We start from the raw sequence: 16,626 nt of genomic DNA, 5'->3' as shown, positions 1-16,626 counted from the left end.
TCAAGGAGTCCAGTCCACCTTTAGTTTCTGAGAGGGAGGGGGGAGCTGGCAGCTCCAGAAGGAGAGGAGCTTGTGAGTAACAGAGACTAGAGTTGTAAAACTATCGAGGGGGGGGGGTTTGAGCCAGGGGATAGAAAGGGTTTTTAGTAGTGTAGCTTTTTTTTTCATGCCTGGTTTCTGAGAGGGAGGGGGAGTTACAGAAGGTGAGTGTGTAACGGAGAGAGAATGAACAGTTGAATAAAAAATTACAAGATTACAGAGAGTGGGTGGGGGCTGGCTATCAGGCCTGGACTGGGAGTCAAAATAGGCCATGCCATTCCAAGTATACAGAGGCCCAAACATCCCCCTACCAGCCCAAATAGCCCCCTACCAGCCCACTATTTGGTAACTTTCTATGGAACCATATAGCAGCCCCTCTGGTATTTGCAGAACCCATAGATTGCCAGTCCGGGCCTGCTGGCTATGGGGAAAGAAGGAGATCAGTGCAGTAGGGCACTAACATATCATAGTAGCTTCACATTTAATTTTGCCTGGATCCAGCAGCTTCATGAAAATAAACTTAATGGTTCGAGTCAAAGAATGTCAGGCTAAACTGGTCGGCCCCCACACATTTTCACCTCATCAAATCTGGCCCTCGTTGTTAAAAGTTTGGACACCCCTGGACTAAACACTGATGTTACAATTGTAACAACTTCTCCACAGCTTACAGACAGCATGCAGGAACTACATAACCCACAATGCATTGCACTATGATGTTCTGTTCCTTATTGAAATCACGTGTGCAGGGAATTGTGGGGTTTGGAGGATGCAGGCTAAGAATAGATAGCCGTTGATACAAAATAACAGTAGTCAGCCAGCTCAGCAAAATTGTTAGAGAGATCAGCAGAAGAGTAGGGGGCTATTCTTAGGGAACTGTCAGAAATCATTAAAAATCATGAAAAGTGTGCATATTTTTTAATTGTATATTGCAAAGTTGCTTGGAATTATGTTTACTTTTCAAAAAGCTTTTGCTTTTGTGGAGTTCCCCGTTTATGCTCAGCAGGGCCAAAAATAAGAAATGTTTCTACTAATTGTATCGGATTAGAACAGAGATGATCCTACTCCTAGAACTGTGGCGGGGGAGGGGGGGCATGAGAAGTTAGAAAAGGAAACTAATATTTAATTTGCTTTTTGACAAAGGTCGAAACTAAAAATGGAAAGCAATTTGAAAATTCTAAGTTGAGATGGTAAACAAGAAATTGTTTGACTTAATGTACTCTTTCACTTTTAGACTGATGCCCAAAAATGTGCATGTTGTGCAATATTAACACTAATATTTCTGAATATACTATTATAAAATAAAAAATGGGTTCTATGGGTTTTTTTTCTGCTTTTGTTTCTATAGGGAGCTGGTAAAACAAATGTAGCTCTGATGTGCATGCTTCGGGAGATTGGAAAACACATAAATGTGGATGGCACCATCAATGTGGACAACTTCAAAATAATTTACATTGCTCCCATGAGATCCCTGGTGCAGGAAATGGTGGGCAGCTTCAGCAAGGTAACTTCACTTTTTAACATCGCAGTTGAACAGTATTTGAATGTATAATGATAAACAATACTTAATACTTTTTGGAGGAAAAGCAATCCTATTGGGTTTCATGTTGAATTCATTTTTTTTAGCAGACTTAAAGGGATACTGTCATGGGAAAAATTTTTTTTTTCAAAATGAATCAGTTAATAGTGCTGCTCCAGCAGAATTCTGCACTGAAATCCATTTCTCAAAAGAGCAAACAGATTTTTTTATATTCAATTTTGAAATCTGACATGGGGCTAGACATTTTGTCAATTTCCCAGCTGCTCCATGTCATGTGACTTGTGCTCTGATAAACTTCAATCACTCTTTACTGCTGTACTGCAAGTTGGAGTGATTATCACCCCCTCCCTTTTCCCCCCAGCAGCCAAACAAAAGAACAATGGGAAGGTAACCAGATAGCAGCTCCCTAACACAAGATAACAGCTGCCTGGTAGATCTAAGAACAACACTCAATCATAAAAACCCATGTCCCACTGAGACTCCTTCAGTTACATTGAGAAGGAGAAACAGCAGCCTGCCAAAAAGCATTACTCTCCTGAAGTGCAGGCACAAGTCACATGACATGGGGCAGCTGGGAAATTGACAAAATGTCTAGCCCCGTGTCAGATTTCAAAATTGAATATAAAAAAATCTGTTTGCTCTTTTGAGAAATGGATTTCAGTGCAGAACTCTGCTGGAGCAGCACTATTAACTGATTCATTTTGAAAAAATTTTTTTTTCCCATGACAGTATCCCTTTAAGGTATTGAGATCCAAATTATAGAATGACCCTTATTTGGAAAACCCCAGGTCACGAGCATTCCTGATAATACGCCCAATACCTGTAATAAATACTAACCCCCAGTGTAGCTGTTGCTAGTTGCAAGAAACAAGAAGGTCTGTAAAACCTTAAATGTTTGCATTTTCTTTTGAAGCGATTGTCAACATATGGCATTACCGTGGCAGAGTTGACAGGAGATCACCAGCTGTGTAAAGAAGAGATCAATGCCACACAGATCATAGTTTGTACCCCAGAAAAATGGGATATCATCACCCGTAAAGGAGGGGAGAGAACATACACTCAGCTCGTCCGTCTGATCATTCTGGTGAGGTCAAGGGAACTGCAAACTTGCAATCCCATTCTTTGTTTATTATTTCAGTGTGTGGTGTCTTAGACAACCTAACAATTAATGGGCTGTCCTAGAAATGACTTGCTGGAATGTCTAACTTGAGACTGATCTTCTTTAAGGATGAAGTCCACTTGCTGCATGATGATAGAGGTCCGGTGCTGGAATCTTTGGTTGCTCGGGCCATCCGTAATATTGAGATGACACAGGAGGATGTCCGGCTTATTGGTCTTAGTGCTACTTTGCCCAACTATGAGGATGTAGCCACATTTCTTCGCGTGGACCCTGCCAAGGGGCTCTTTTATTTTGACAACAGGTACCTGCTTTAACCATAGAATTAAAGGAGACTAAACTCTAAAAATTAATATGGCTAAAAATGCCATATTTTATGTACTGAACTTGTTGCGCCAGCTTAAAGTTTCAGCTTGTCAATAGCAGCAATGATCCAGGACTTTAAACTTGTAACAGGGGGTCACCATCTTGGAAAGTGTCTGTGACACTCACATGCTCAGTGGGCTCTGAGCAGCTGTTGAGAAGCTAAGCTTAGGGGTTGTCACTAATTATCCAGCAGAAAATGAGGTTGGTCTGTAATATAAGCTGATGCTACAGGGCTGATTATTAAATTCTGATGCTAATTGCACTGGTTTCTGTGCGGCAATGTAGTAATTATCTGTACTAATTAATAATCGGCCTTATATTGTGACATTTATATTCTGTGTATTGTAATATTGTGAGTGGGTCCCTAAGCTCAGTAAGTGACAGCAGCACAGAGCATGTGCCGTGAATCCTCAGAAAAAGAAGATGGGGAGCTACTGGGGCATCTTTGGAGACACTGATCTTTACTGCTAAAGGGCTGTGGTTGCATTGGGCTGGTACAAAAGCCCAAAACATAATGTACAACATTTCTAGCTACTTCTTTAGTTAAAGGGGTTGTTCACCTTCCAAACACTTTTTTTTTCAGTTCAGTTGTTTTCAGATTGTTCCCCAGAAATAGACTTTTTGCAATTACTTTCCATTATTTATTTTTTACAGTTTTTCCAAAATCTAAGTTTAAAGTTGACTGTCCCTATCTCTGGTGTTTGAGTCTGGCAGCTCAGTAATTCAGGCGCAGACTCTGAACTGCTACAATTTTGCAACATTTAGTTGATACATTTCTCAGCAGCATCTCTGGAGTATTAGCAACTATTGTATCAATTCTAACAGCAGAAACTCAGGGATTCTGCTCAGCAGGTAAAGTACTTGGAAAAAGTTATTTCTGGTGATCTATCTGAAAACAACTAGTTGTTTGAAGGTGAACCACCCCTTTAAGCTTTTAGTTCTCTTTTGAGGACAAACTGCTACATATTTAATAATGTTTAGTAGTTCTGGAATTGTGCAGCCCACTGTTTCTATATGACCAAGGCTGTTGTAGAGTGGTTATAGGATTACAGTCCGCTTTACGTATATTAATCGGATTACAGGTATTTTAAGATCTGGTAGTCACTTTTAAATATGTTTTTGTCAAATAGTTTGAAATTGAAGGATGTCTTTATTTTCAATATCATCTACTATGTTTTTTTTTTTTTTACTTTTTCTGTACTCCTTCCCAGTTTTCGTCCAGTGCCACTGGAACAGACCTATGTAGGTATTACAGAGAAAAAGGCCATCAAACGCTTCCAGATTATGAATGAGATTGTTTATGAGAAAATCATGGAGCATGCCGGCAAGAACCAGGTTTGCACATTTCCTAAAGCTTTGGAAATCAATATAGCGGATACATAACAATTTTGACTTAATCACTTGTAATTATTGTTCTAGGTGCTGGTGTTTGTTCATTCCAGGAAGGAAACTGGCAAGACGTCCCGTGCTATCAGAGATATGTGCCTGGAGAAGGACACCCTGGGTCTGTTTCTGAGAGAGGGTTCTGCTTCAACTGAAGTTCTTCGTACTGAAGCCGAGCAATGCAAGGTAATAAGCTCACAGTAGCTTGTTTTCCCTGTCATTTATATGATTTGTCATTTAACAAATCGCTGTTTCTATAGAACCTGGAACTGAAAGATCTCCTGCCTTATGGGTTTGCTATTCACCATGCTGGTATGAGCAGAGTTGACAGGACACTAGTGGAGGATCTGTTTGCCGATAAACACATTCAGGTATGTACAGTGACTGCAGACTGTCTGTAATATGCCTTTATTATAAAGAGCACATTAATGGATGCTATATCTTTCTTTGCAGGTCCTGGTTTCCACAGCAACTCTGGCTTGGGGTGTCAATCTCCCAGCTCACACTGTTATCATTAAAGGGACACAGGTTTATAGTCCAGAGAAGGGTCGTTGGACAGAGCTTGGTGCCTTGGATATCCTGCAGGTCAGTAGAAATATGGTAAATTAGGACATGTAAGTGCAGAAAAATCAGAAATTCTTTCATGTTCTACAAATTTCCAGTCCTCTTTTGTTTGCTTTTTTTATGAATGGATTTTCAAGAATATTCTGACTCTCTATGATGCAGTGACAGCCTTGGCCATTTCTCCTTTGTTAAAGGGATACTGTTTTTTCAAAATGAACCAGTTAATAGTGCTGCTCCTGCAGAATTCTGCACTGAAATCCATTTTTTCAAAAGAGCAAACAGATTTTTTAGATTTAATTTAGAAATCTGACATGGGGCTAGACATATTATCAGTTTTCCCAGCTGCCCCCGGTCATGTGACTTGTGCTCTGATAAGCTTCAGTCACTCTTTACTGCTGTACTGCAAGTTGGAGTGATATCATCACCCCCCCAGCAGCCTAACAACAGAACAATGAGAAGGTAACCAGATAGATCTACCAGGGATCTTGTGTTAGGAAGCTGCTAAGAACAGCTCTCAATTGTAAAATAAAGCTCCCTCTGCAACACATTTAGTTACATTGAGTAGGAGAAACAACAGCCTGCCAGAAAGCAGTTCCATCCTAAATTGCTGGCTCTTTCTGAAAGCACATGACCAGGCAAAATGACCTGATATGGCGCCTACACACCAATATTACAACTAAAAAAATACACTTGTTGGGTTCAGGAATGAATTTTTTTATATTGTAGACTGAATTATTTGCAGTATAAACAGTGTAATTTAGAAATAAAAAAATACATTATAGGAATCATGACAGAATCCTGCTGCACAAATATGGCAGCCCTCTCATATAGGAACTGCTTACTTTTACTGCTGTACACACATTGTTCACATTTCTTTGGTATCTATACATCAGTCACTGTGCCGCTTAATGGCATTAAGTTATTATGTCACTAAAGGTTTGGGGTGACTGTACCGTTTATCAAGGCACAAATTAATGGAAAATATACATTTTTAGGTGTAGCTCAGGATACCACAGCCTTTGTATATTCCCCAAGTTTTTTATAGCAGTGGTCCCCAACCTTTTTTACTGTGAGCCACATTCAAATGTAAAAAAAGTTGGGGAGCAACACAAGCTCAAAAAATGTCCCTTGGGTGCCAGATAAGAGCTGCGCTTGGCTATTTGGTAGCCACTATGTGGACTGGCAGCTCTACTTGGCTGTATACTTAGTTTTCATGCAATTAAAAGTTTCTTCCAAACTTTCTATTCAAAATAAGCCCCTGCTTTGAGGCCACTGAGAGCAACATCCAAGAGGTTGGAGAGCAACATGTTACTCACAAGCTACTGATTGGGGATCACTGCTTTAGAGAAACATTCAGTTCTGCTGTATTGCTGTTACTTATCCATCTGATTATCTTCTGACAGATGCTTGGTAGAGCTGGACGTCCCCAGTATGATACAAAGGGTGAGGGAATTCTCATCACCTCACACGGGGAGTTGCAATATTACCTGTCTCTGCTGAACCAGCAGCTTCCTATTGAGAGCCAGGTGGTTGGAAGGCTTCCAGACATGCTGAATGCAGAAGTGGTCTTGGGAAATGTACAGACTGCTAAGGTAAAACACCTTTTTTGTTTCCCCATACAATTAACAATGCAGTGTAAGTAAGATCTACCCGGAGGCCTGTTTATGGCTCATACAGCTGTCATTAGACTTCATAGCTGTAATGAGCATCTGGTATGTCAACTATTGTTTTTTTTAAATAAAACCATAACAGAAGCACTGGTAATAAGCAGAGTAAAGCAATGGAATTTGTGATATGGTAAAAGGAAAATGCATGTTAGTTCCGGGGTTAAGGGCTCTGGATGAAGGCTATTGCAGTTAAGAAACTGCAATGTTATTCTTCTTTAGGGTATCCAGGGCTGGAATGGAGGGAAGGATCTGGGCGGTCCTTCCATTCCACTCCATACTGACCTGGGTGTGGTGTTGGCCACTTACCCATAAATGAATCAGGTGTCTCATGTCAGTGTGTGTGTGAGGGGCTGAGCAGCTTGCTGTGAACTCAAGCTGAGAGTGACACAGAGATACCATTACAAATTTGCCTGTTTAAACTATAAGCCTGGAGCCATTGCTTTGCACAACAGACACTGAGGAAACTGAGCTGAATCAGTAATTGCTGGACTTTGATAAATTTTATTTGCTTTATTTCAACCTGCTGAAACCTTCTGTTTATGCTGTCTGTGTGAACGGCTTCAAATAAAGCAGCCACGGCTGAATTGGCCCGAATTAAGGCTCTGTGTGCTGATTCTGTGCTACAAAAAGTGCTGTGGTCATGATTCCTGCTACTTGAAATCTCACAAATTGTATTTATGTTGTGAAAACAATGACTTCATGGTAATTGACAACATAAATGCAAATTTTATATTTCAATGTCCTTTTCCATTTTCTTGTAGGATGCTGTGAATTGGTTAGGCTACACATACCTATACATCCGTATGTTGCGCTCTCCAAACCTGTATGGAATCTCCCACGATGACCTTAAGATTGACCCTTTGCTGGAACACCGACGTCTTGATCTAATACATACAGCTGCCCTTCTCCTCGACAAGAACAACCTGGTGAAATATGATAAGAAGACTGGTAATTTCCAGGTAAAAATGATTTTTACTGGAATTTATACTCACAAGCTCTATGATGTTAAAAGTGGCTTCCAGCTTATGTTGTCCATCTATTCATCTGCCTTTCAGTGTTTTTAGACAAAAGATGTGTATTAAAAAAATAATTAAATATGGATTTTTTTTTATTTAAAGAATGGGAAGAAGGCTTTTCAGAATATGTTTGGCCCTTGCCAAATTAATAGAACGTGCAAGCTTAAAGGGATTCTGATTTTTATGATGTTTTTATTTCTAAATTACACTGTTTACACTGAAAATATTTCACTCTACAATATAACATTTCATTCCTGAACCAGCAAGTGCATTGTTTTAGTTGTAATATTGGTGTGTAGGCGCCATCTCAGGTCATTTTTCCTGGTCATGTGCTTTCAGAAAGAGCCAGCACTTTAGGATGGAACTGCTTTCTGTTAGGCTGTTTCTCCTACTCAATGTAACTGAATGTGTCTCAGTGGGACCTGGATTTTACTATTGAGTGCTGTTCTTAGATCTACCAGGCAACTGTTATCATGTGTTAGGATGCGGCTATCTGGTTACCTTCCCATTGTTCTGTTATTAGGCAGCTGGGGGAGGGGTTTGATCTCACTCCAACTTGCAGTACAGCAATAAAGAGTGACTGAAGTTTATCCGAGCAGTCACATGACTGGGGGCAGCTGGGAAACTGACAATATGTCTAGCCCCATGTCCGATTTCATAATTAAATATAAAAAAAATCAGTTTGCTCTTTTAAGAAACTGATTTCACTGCAGAATTCTGCTGCAGCAGCACTATTCACTAATGTTTTCCCATGCCAGTATCCTCTTTATATGCCCATGCCAAATGAATATAACGTGCAAGCTTAAGTATACTGCACCTTTTAACATAAGAACACATATTCTGTCCTAAGACCTTTTCAGGTGGGTTGTAGGTTAATACTTTTTTTTATTTATAACTAGGTTACTGAGCTGGGTCGTATTGCCAGTCATTTCTACATCACCAATGATTCCGTACAAACCTACAACCAGCTGTTGAAGCCAACTCTTAGTGAGATCGAGCTTTTTCGTGTGTTCTCTCTTTCCTCTGAGTTCAAGAATATCACTGTCAGAGAGGTGAGTACTAAACTAAATTGTCATATTGCAATCGACTGTTACATGTCAAATACTGTTGGTTAATGCAACGCTAGCACTGTTACCCTGCAAAGATGGTGCTCAAATAAATTGTGGTTCTCTCTAGTTCTTAAAATGTCTCTCAGTAAGGAAGTAGTTTCTGGATACTTAATCGACATGTGGTCTGGTTTGTAGGAGGAAAAACTAGAACTGCAGAAGTTGCTAGAAAGAGTACCTATCCCTGTCAAAGAAAGCATAGAGGAGCCAAGTGCTAAGGTAAGACCCTTTTCCATTTCTCTTGCAAGTTGCAGACGGGGAATCCTTGACCATTCTGTCAATGTTGGCATCAACATTTAACTTGATTTAATTTTTTTTCTGCAGATCAACGTGCTGCTGCAGGCTTTCATTTCTCAGCTAAAACTGGAAGGATTTGCTCTGATGGCAGACATGGTGTATGTTACACAGGTACAGCAGCACTGGCTTATTAACCAAAACAAAATATCAGATGAGAAAAAAATGTAGATTTAAAGGGATTGTTCACCTTTGAGTTAACTGTTGGCATGGTGTAGAGAGTGAAATTCTGAGACAATTTGCAGTTGGTTTTCATTTTTTATTATTTGTGGGTTTTGCGTTATTTAGCATTTTATTCAGCAGCTCTCCAGTTTGCAGTTTTAGCAATCTGGTTGCTAGGGTTGAAATTACCCTAGCCACCATGCATTGCTTTAACAAGACTGGAGTATGAATAGGAGACAACCTGAATAGAAAGTTGAGTAATAAAAAGTAGCAGTAGCAATACATTTGTAGCCTTACAGAGCATTTATCTTTTAGATGGGGTCAGTGACCCCCCATTTGAATGCTGGAAATAGTCAGAAGAAGGCAAATCATTCAAAAGCTATAAAAAAAATAATGAAGACCAATTGAAAAGTTGCTTAGAATTGGTATTTGTATAACATATTAAAAGTTAAAGGTGAATCAGCCCTTTAAAGGACAAGTCAACCCCAAAATGAAAATTTGCCCAATAAAAGAAAACATTGTAAGCTTTCCAATATCCATTCATTACAGTCCTTCAAAAGTTATTTTGAAAAAAAATTGCAATTAAAAGCATTTGCTTAACTCCTGATTGTTACCTTTTAAACAATGTTGCAAAAGTCTTGGTTCCCCAGCAATGTCAGGTCTGTTAATCAGCTGCCTTGTGTTACATTGCATCAACAGTCTTAGACATCAAGGCAGAGAACAGAAAGGGACAGACAAACACTGCTTTCACTAGTAATACATATACAAATACATTTAAAAACATAGATTTGTAATGAATGTATATTGCAAAGTTGTTTTCTTTTATTAGGCACATTTTTATTTTGGCGGCTGACTTGCCCTTTAATTCCCAGATGACCACACTATTCAGAAACCCACCATATTGTTCTTTTGCATCACCAATGTCCGTGATTAATTGGAAACCTGTGCTGCATCTTTTCTCTCCAGTCTGCAGGCCGTCTCATGCGAGCAATATTTGAAATTGTCCTTAACCGAGGGTGGGCCCAACTGACTGATAAAACTCTGAATTTGTGCAAAATGATCGACAAGAGAATGTAAGACCTATTTTTTTTTTCTCTACATCTGTGCTCTATTCCTAATTCCAGCAGAGTTGGTTTAGCTCTAATCTCTATCTGCAGGTGGCAGTCCATGTGTCCTTTACGCCAGTTCAGGAAGTTGCCAGAGGAAGTGGTGAAGAAGATTGAAAAAAAGAACTTTCCTTTTGAGCGTCTTTATGATTTGAATCACAATGAGATTGGTAAATACTTTATATTGAGAGCTATGTCTGTAGCAGAGGGTATTGCAAAATACTCTGCTCTGCCATTTGGCTTTGGTCATGTAAATTATAGGATTTGCCATAGAACATGTTCGTTGTAAACAGTGGGCTGAGAAATGTGCTGTGCTCAGATCATGTCTGCATGAGTCTGGGGATGCATGAGTTTAAAGGGATACTGTCATGGAAAAAAAACATTTTTTCAAAATGAATCAGTTAATAGTGCTACTCCAGCAGAATTCTGCACTGAAATCCATTTCTCAAAAGAGCAAACGGATTTTTTTTTTATATTCAATTTTGAAATCTGACATGGGGCTAGACATATTGTCAATTTCCCAGCTGCCCCAAGTCATGTGACTTGTGCTCTGATAAACTTCAATCACTCTTTACTGCTGTACTGCAAGTTGGAGTGATATCACCCCCTCCCTTTTCCCCCCCAGCAGCCAAACAAAAGAACAATGGGAAGGTAACCAGATAGCAGCTCCCTAACACAAGATAACAGCTGCCTGGTAGATCTAAGAACAACACTCAATAGTAAAAACCCATGTCTCACTGAGACACATTCAGTTACATTCAGTTACATTGAGTAGGAAAAACAGCAGCCTGCCAGAAAGCATTTCTCTCCTAAAGTGCAGGCACAAGTCACATGACCAGGGGCAGCTGGGAAATTGACAAAATGTCTAGCCCCATGTCAGATTTCAAAATTGAATATAAAAAAATCTTTTTGCTCTTTTGAGAAATGGATTTCAGTGCAAAATTCTGGTGGCGTAGCTCTATTAACTGATGTGTTTTGAAAAAAACAGGTTTTCCGATGACAGGCTCCCTTTAAGATTCACTTCTATTCTTAATATCCCTTCTGTAATAATTCCAGTTACTATCTCTTAAGCTTGTTGTTTGGTGTTGCAATAATGTCTATAGCACCTTACTTCATTCAGGCTATTAATTCACGTATAACTAACTGTCTCATGTACTTCTTTTCCCTCTTTTTTGTTACTTACTTGTAATCATTATATTATTACTTATAATTTTCTTTCAAATAGGTGAACTCATCCGTATGCCCAAAATGGGGAAAACAATCCATAAATACGTTCACCTGTTCCCCAAGTTGGATTTGTCTGTGCATCTGCAACCTATCACTCGGTCCACCCTCAAAGTAGAGCTCACAATTACCCCAGATTTCCAGTGGGATGAGAAGGTGAGAGTAGTGATGCTGCAAAAAATATACATTTAGTATTTATATATACATTAATAGCAGTACATTTCTAACAGTGTGTGCTTTGACCCTTAAAGCTAACACTATTTATAGAATGTAAACATTTTTCAGTTGGTCTTCAATTTATAGCTTTTTATGTCATACCAGACCTTGCTTTTCTGAATTTCTCGTGGTTTAAAGGGGATGTTCACCTTCCAACACTTTTTTCAGTTCAGTTGTTTTCAGATAGTTCACCAGAAATAAACTTCTATTTTCTATTTGTGACTGTTTATCTAAGATTGAAAATTAAAGTTTAAAGGGGAACTCCACACAAACATTACTTAAGCTTTCTGAAAAGTAAATTTCATTTCAAGCAACTTTGCAATATACATCAATTATAAAATACACAGAGTTTTCATGATTTCTAAGCCTAGCCCCCTGCTCTCATGCTGATCTGTCTGACTACTTTGCTGAGCTGGCTGACTACTGTTACTTTGTATCAACAGCATTCTGTCCTCAGCCTGCATCCTCCATACCCCACAATTCCCTGCACACGTGATTTCAATAAGGAACGGAAAATCAGTGCAATGCATTGTGGGTTATGTAGTTCCTGCATGCTGTCTGTAAGCTGTGGAGAAGTTGTTACAATTTGTAACATCAGGGTTTAGTCCCTCTTTCCCTGCCAGGATTTCAAATGATGCAGAAACAGAAGAACTGTTTAACAGCTGGATTTCAGCATAGAAAATGGTATTTATTCATACTTTTTGGAGAAACCGGTAACTGTGATGGGTTTATTAGGGGTTTCTGTGTTATGTGGGCTTCTTTATCAAATTTTGATTTGGAAGACGGAGTTCCCCTTTAATTTTTTATCTTTTCATGGGGGGGGGTCACCGACCCTGTTCTAAATTGATACATTTAGTTGATACATTTCTTATCTTTGTCCCTGCTGAGCAGAATCTCTGGGTTTCATTAAAGGCAGCTGTTAGAATTGATACACTAGTTGCTAATACTCCAGAGATGCTGCTGAGAAATGTATCAACTAAATGTTGCAAAATTGTAACAGTTCAGAGTCTGCGCCTGAATTACTGAGCTGTCAGACTCAAACACCAGAGATACGAACATTAAACTTTAATTTTGAAAAAACAGCAAAAAATAAGCAATTGTAAAGAGTCTTTATTTCTGGGGAACAATATGAAAACGCCTGAACTGAAAAAAGTGTTTGGAAGTGAGCAACCCCTTTAAAGACATATTAACACATGGAATGTTAAAACAATGGTCATGACCATAATGTTTACTGCATAAGATGAGTGTTTGGACAGTTGGTCAACTGGCAGAAATATTAAAATGTGTGCAGGTTATAATGAATTTTGATGTAATGTGTTACAGCAGGACTGTCCAGATTTTGATAGAGTTGTTCATTCTCCCTAAGGTTCATGGTTCCTCTGAAGCTTTCTGGATCCTAGTAGAAGACGTGGACAGTGAAGTAATCCTGCACCATGAGTACTTCCTGCTAAAGGCCAAATACGCACAAGATGAGCATCTTGTTACGTTTTTTGTACCAGTCTTTGAGCCTCTTCCACCTCAGTACTTTATTCGAGTGGTGTCTGATCGCTGGCTCTGTGAGTATCCTGGCAGTTCTAATTCCATAACGTGGACAGGTTTATTCAGCTTAATAGAGACAGCATGTAGTTCATCTCTCTAATCACTAGAGATGCTGTTGTCTATTGAAAATGTTTATGCCAAGGCCAGAAATACATCTGCTTTAATTCATATGTATCACTGTATGTAGAACAGACATTTTTTTTTTTTGCACACTGTAAAAACTATGCTATCTTACATATATATATATATATATATATATATATATATATATATATATATATATATATATATATATATATATATTATATATATATATATATATATATATATAAAACAAAATAAACACTGTAGGAATTAAACTGTCATCTTGCTAGGTCTATAAGAAAAACAAAAGCAATGGCCATAGGAAATATTGGAACAACGTTGGATTAGTGACATTATTCTGCTTTTTCCCCCCCCTTCTTGCAGCATGTGAAACGCAACTCCCAGTATCTTTCCGCCATCTGATCCTTCCTGAAAAGTACCCACCACCTACTGAGCTGCTGGATCTACAGCCCCTGCCAGTTTCTGCCCTTAGGAACAGTGCATTTGAGAGCTTATACCAAGATAAATTTCCATTCTTTAACCCTATCCAGACCCAAGGTAAGAGGACAGTGCCCCCTCTTTATTTACACGTCATTTTATGTATTTGATAATTGTATTACTTCAGACATGAATGAGCAGCCTGTAGATGATAGAAACCGAAGTCAGAAAATACACTTGTTGTGAGGCCTCGGCACAGGTTTCTGCATTGTGCTGGCATGTTGGCTATTTACAGGCTATATAGTGTTGAAGGCAATTAGTCATCTGCTATGTAAATGGTTGCTCTGTAGACTAATAGATTCCATGGCTACACAAATGCTTCATATATAAAACTGTATTGGTGTTTCTGAAGTAGATTGTTACCAGTACAGGGTACATTTGCATTACATTTTAACACCAAACAAACTTATTTTAAACTCTTAATCTACATGCAACATTTGCCTGCGTTATGGTGAAACTGCATAAACCAGTTAATTTGTTTTTAAATGTACCAATATAATCACACCATCCTTGTTTTTTCTCTGCAGTTTTCAACACCATATACAACAGCGATGATAATGTCTTTGTGGGAGCTCCCACGGGAAGTGGGAAGACCATTTGTGCTGAATTCGCCATACTCAGAATGCTGCTTCAGAATTCCGAGGGCCGGTGTGTTTATATAACCCCTATGGAAGCTCTGGCTGAACAGGTATGTCCTTATATACAACTTACAAGAAAGCGATGAAGGCTTAGATGTGCTTGTGACTAGTGAAGAGGAATTTGCTTTCAGCCAATTGTTATAGATTGGATATGATTGTGTAAAGCTGCAGTAATGGGGATTTGCCTGTTCATAGACCTTTGTACCATATACCAGTCATTCCTATTTATATTGTTAAAAATCCTATTGGATTGCTAGCACACGGGCAGATTCGGGGAGATTTAGTCGCCTGGCGACTAATCGCCTCTTCTGCGGGGCGACAATCTCCCCGAACTGCCTTCCGCCTGCTATAATAAGAAAACGTCAGCGCCAATGCACTCGCGGCGCTACAATTGCCGAAGTTGCCTCACGAGGAAACTTCGGAAATCGAAGCTCCACGAGTGCATTGGTGCCGGCGTTTTCTCATTATAGCAGGCGGAAGGCAGTTTGGGGAGATTGTCGCCCGGCGACTAAATCTCCCCGAATCTGCCGTGTGCTAGAACCCTAAAACTGCTAAAACCCACAAAACCCAGTGTTTCAGTACATAGTTTTCTTTTCTGATCCGTTGCAATTTATAGCGCTGGATTCCTATTGTTCAAGAATATAACTTGTACCTTCATTCTGTTCCTCAAGAGACTCTTCATACTTTAACTATCGTCTCCGAGGGAGATGTTCCAGCAAGCGCGGAACATTTTGCAGTAATTAGATATTTTTGGAGGGTGCACAATTTGTTTGTTCTAAAAGTTGTTTCTAGAAAGTGGTACACACTTAACATGTTCCCCTCCCACACACACACGTTCATAGCACAGTCTCATTACCCCATTACTTACCTTTTTATTTCTTTTTTTAATGTGCTTTCATTAGTTCTCAACTGTCACCTGGTAGACACGACTCGTTTATGTAAATATATGCTAAAAAAGAAATCAGAACGCTTTACTCCTCTTCACTGTTTTTTTGCAGCATGCTGAACTTTTACATTTTTTTTCTGTTTATAAAGTGCCGTTCTCGGTATTCACAGGTACTTAGTGCAAAGTTACAGATGGTTTTCTATTTCCATTTATTATTAGTTACTTAAGATAAGTAGAAAACTAGTAGATCTCACATAAGATAACTTTTTATGAAAGTTGTACTGTAAAGTGCAAAGTTCCCGGAACCGTTTATTATGTGAAGACGGTATGCACCTCTTTCTTCCTTGGCAAAGTCAGGAAGGAAACTGTTTGCACATGTGATTTATCAGTTTATTTTGATGATTGACAGACAGTGAGCTTCTTTACACAGCTGCATTTCAAAACGGGAAGCTATTTTGACTTTGTTTTGATGCTCCATGTTGTCTGGGACTAACAAATGTGGATTTTGGATAAAGCTGGCCATAGACGCAAAGATCTGATCGTACGAATCGAGGATTCGTACGATTTTCGGACCGTGTGTGGAGAGTCCTGACATTTTTCGTCCGGCGGAGATCGGTCGTTTGGTCGATCGGACAGGTTAGAAAATTTCTGTCGGCTGCCGATATCTCTGCGTGTATTGCCGATCGGACGATTTTCAGTCACTAGCTTTGGTTGGACATAACTTTCGTACGATTGCTGTCAGGAGCAGAACATCGGCTGATTTATTTGACCTGAATGGTTAGTGGCAGGTCAGGAGATGGGGAAAGTCCGATTGTACGATGATTTGTACAATCGGATCTTTGCGTCTATGGCCAGCTTAAAGCTGCGGGAGCCAAGAACCGTTATCTGGGACATTGCTCATAGTTTTATATCCCCTAAATCAAGTGTTAATTCATTTTAATTTTTCTCCATGGTCTGCTTGGGGGACACAGGAACAATGGGGTATAGCTAACTCCACTAGGAGGCAGGACAACACAAAAAAGGAACTAATCCCTCCTCCTCCTGCTATACCCCAGCTCCCAGGCGGAGCCAGCTCAGTTTTAGTTGTGTCCTCAGGAGGTTAGGACATAGGCTCCTTCTGGAGTTAGTTTTTATTTTCCATTTTTATTTATTTCTTTGGCAAATTCTACCACTTTGATACCTTT

At 39.4% G+C, this 16,626-nt stretch overlaps 1 protein-coding gene across 1 annotated transcript in view; it reads left to right on the top strand.

Moving 5' to 3' along the window:
* Positions 1-16,626, top strand: part of snrnp200.L (small nuclear ribonucleoprotein, U5 200kDa subunit L homeolog) — a 42,963-nt gene that overhangs the window by 10,786 nt on the left and 15,551 nt on the right. Inside the window, exons 13-30 of the mRNA XM_041586980.1 lie at positions 1,385-1,540; positions 2,490-2,660; positions 2,804-2,997; positions 4,271-4,394; positions 4,479-4,628; positions 4,703-4,813; positions 4,896-5,027; positions 6,410-6,598; positions 7,435-7,632; positions 8,589-8,741; positions 8,934-9,014; positions 9,120-9,203; positions 10,218-10,324; positions 10,409-10,527; positions 11,583-11,737; positions 13,164-13,353; positions 13,805-13,978; positions 14,446-14,606. Coding sequence (XP_041442914.1) covers positions 1,385-1,540; positions 2,490-2,660; positions 2,804-2,997; positions 4,271-4,394; positions 4,479-4,628; positions 4,703-4,813; positions 4,896-5,027; positions 6,410-6,598; positions 7,435-7,632; positions 8,589-8,741; positions 8,934-9,014; positions 9,120-9,203; positions 10,218-10,324; positions 10,409-10,527; positions 11,583-11,737; positions 13,164-13,353; positions 13,805-13,978; positions 14,446-14,606 — 2,649 coding nt within the window. The remainder of the gene's footprint in view (positions 1-1,384; positions 1,541-2,489; positions 2,661-2,803; positions 2,998-4,270; positions 4,395-4,478; positions 4,629-4,702; positions 4,814-4,895; positions 5,028-6,409; positions 6,599-7,434; positions 7,633-8,588; positions 8,742-8,933; positions 9,015-9,119; positions 9,204-10,217; positions 10,325-10,408; positions 10,528-11,582; positions 11,738-13,163; positions 13,354-13,804; positions 13,979-14,445; positions 14,607-16,626) is intronic.

The sequence above is a fragment of the Xenopus laevis genome, chromosome 3L, assembly GCF_017654675.1.
Source record: "Xenopus laevis strain J_2021 chromosome 3L, Xenopus_laevis_v10.1, whole genome shotgun sequence".
NCBI lineage: Eukaryota > Metazoa > Chordata > Amphibia > Anura > Pipidae > Xenopus > Xenopus laevis.
This window is presented reverse-complemented; position numbering and strand designations above follow the sequence as displayed.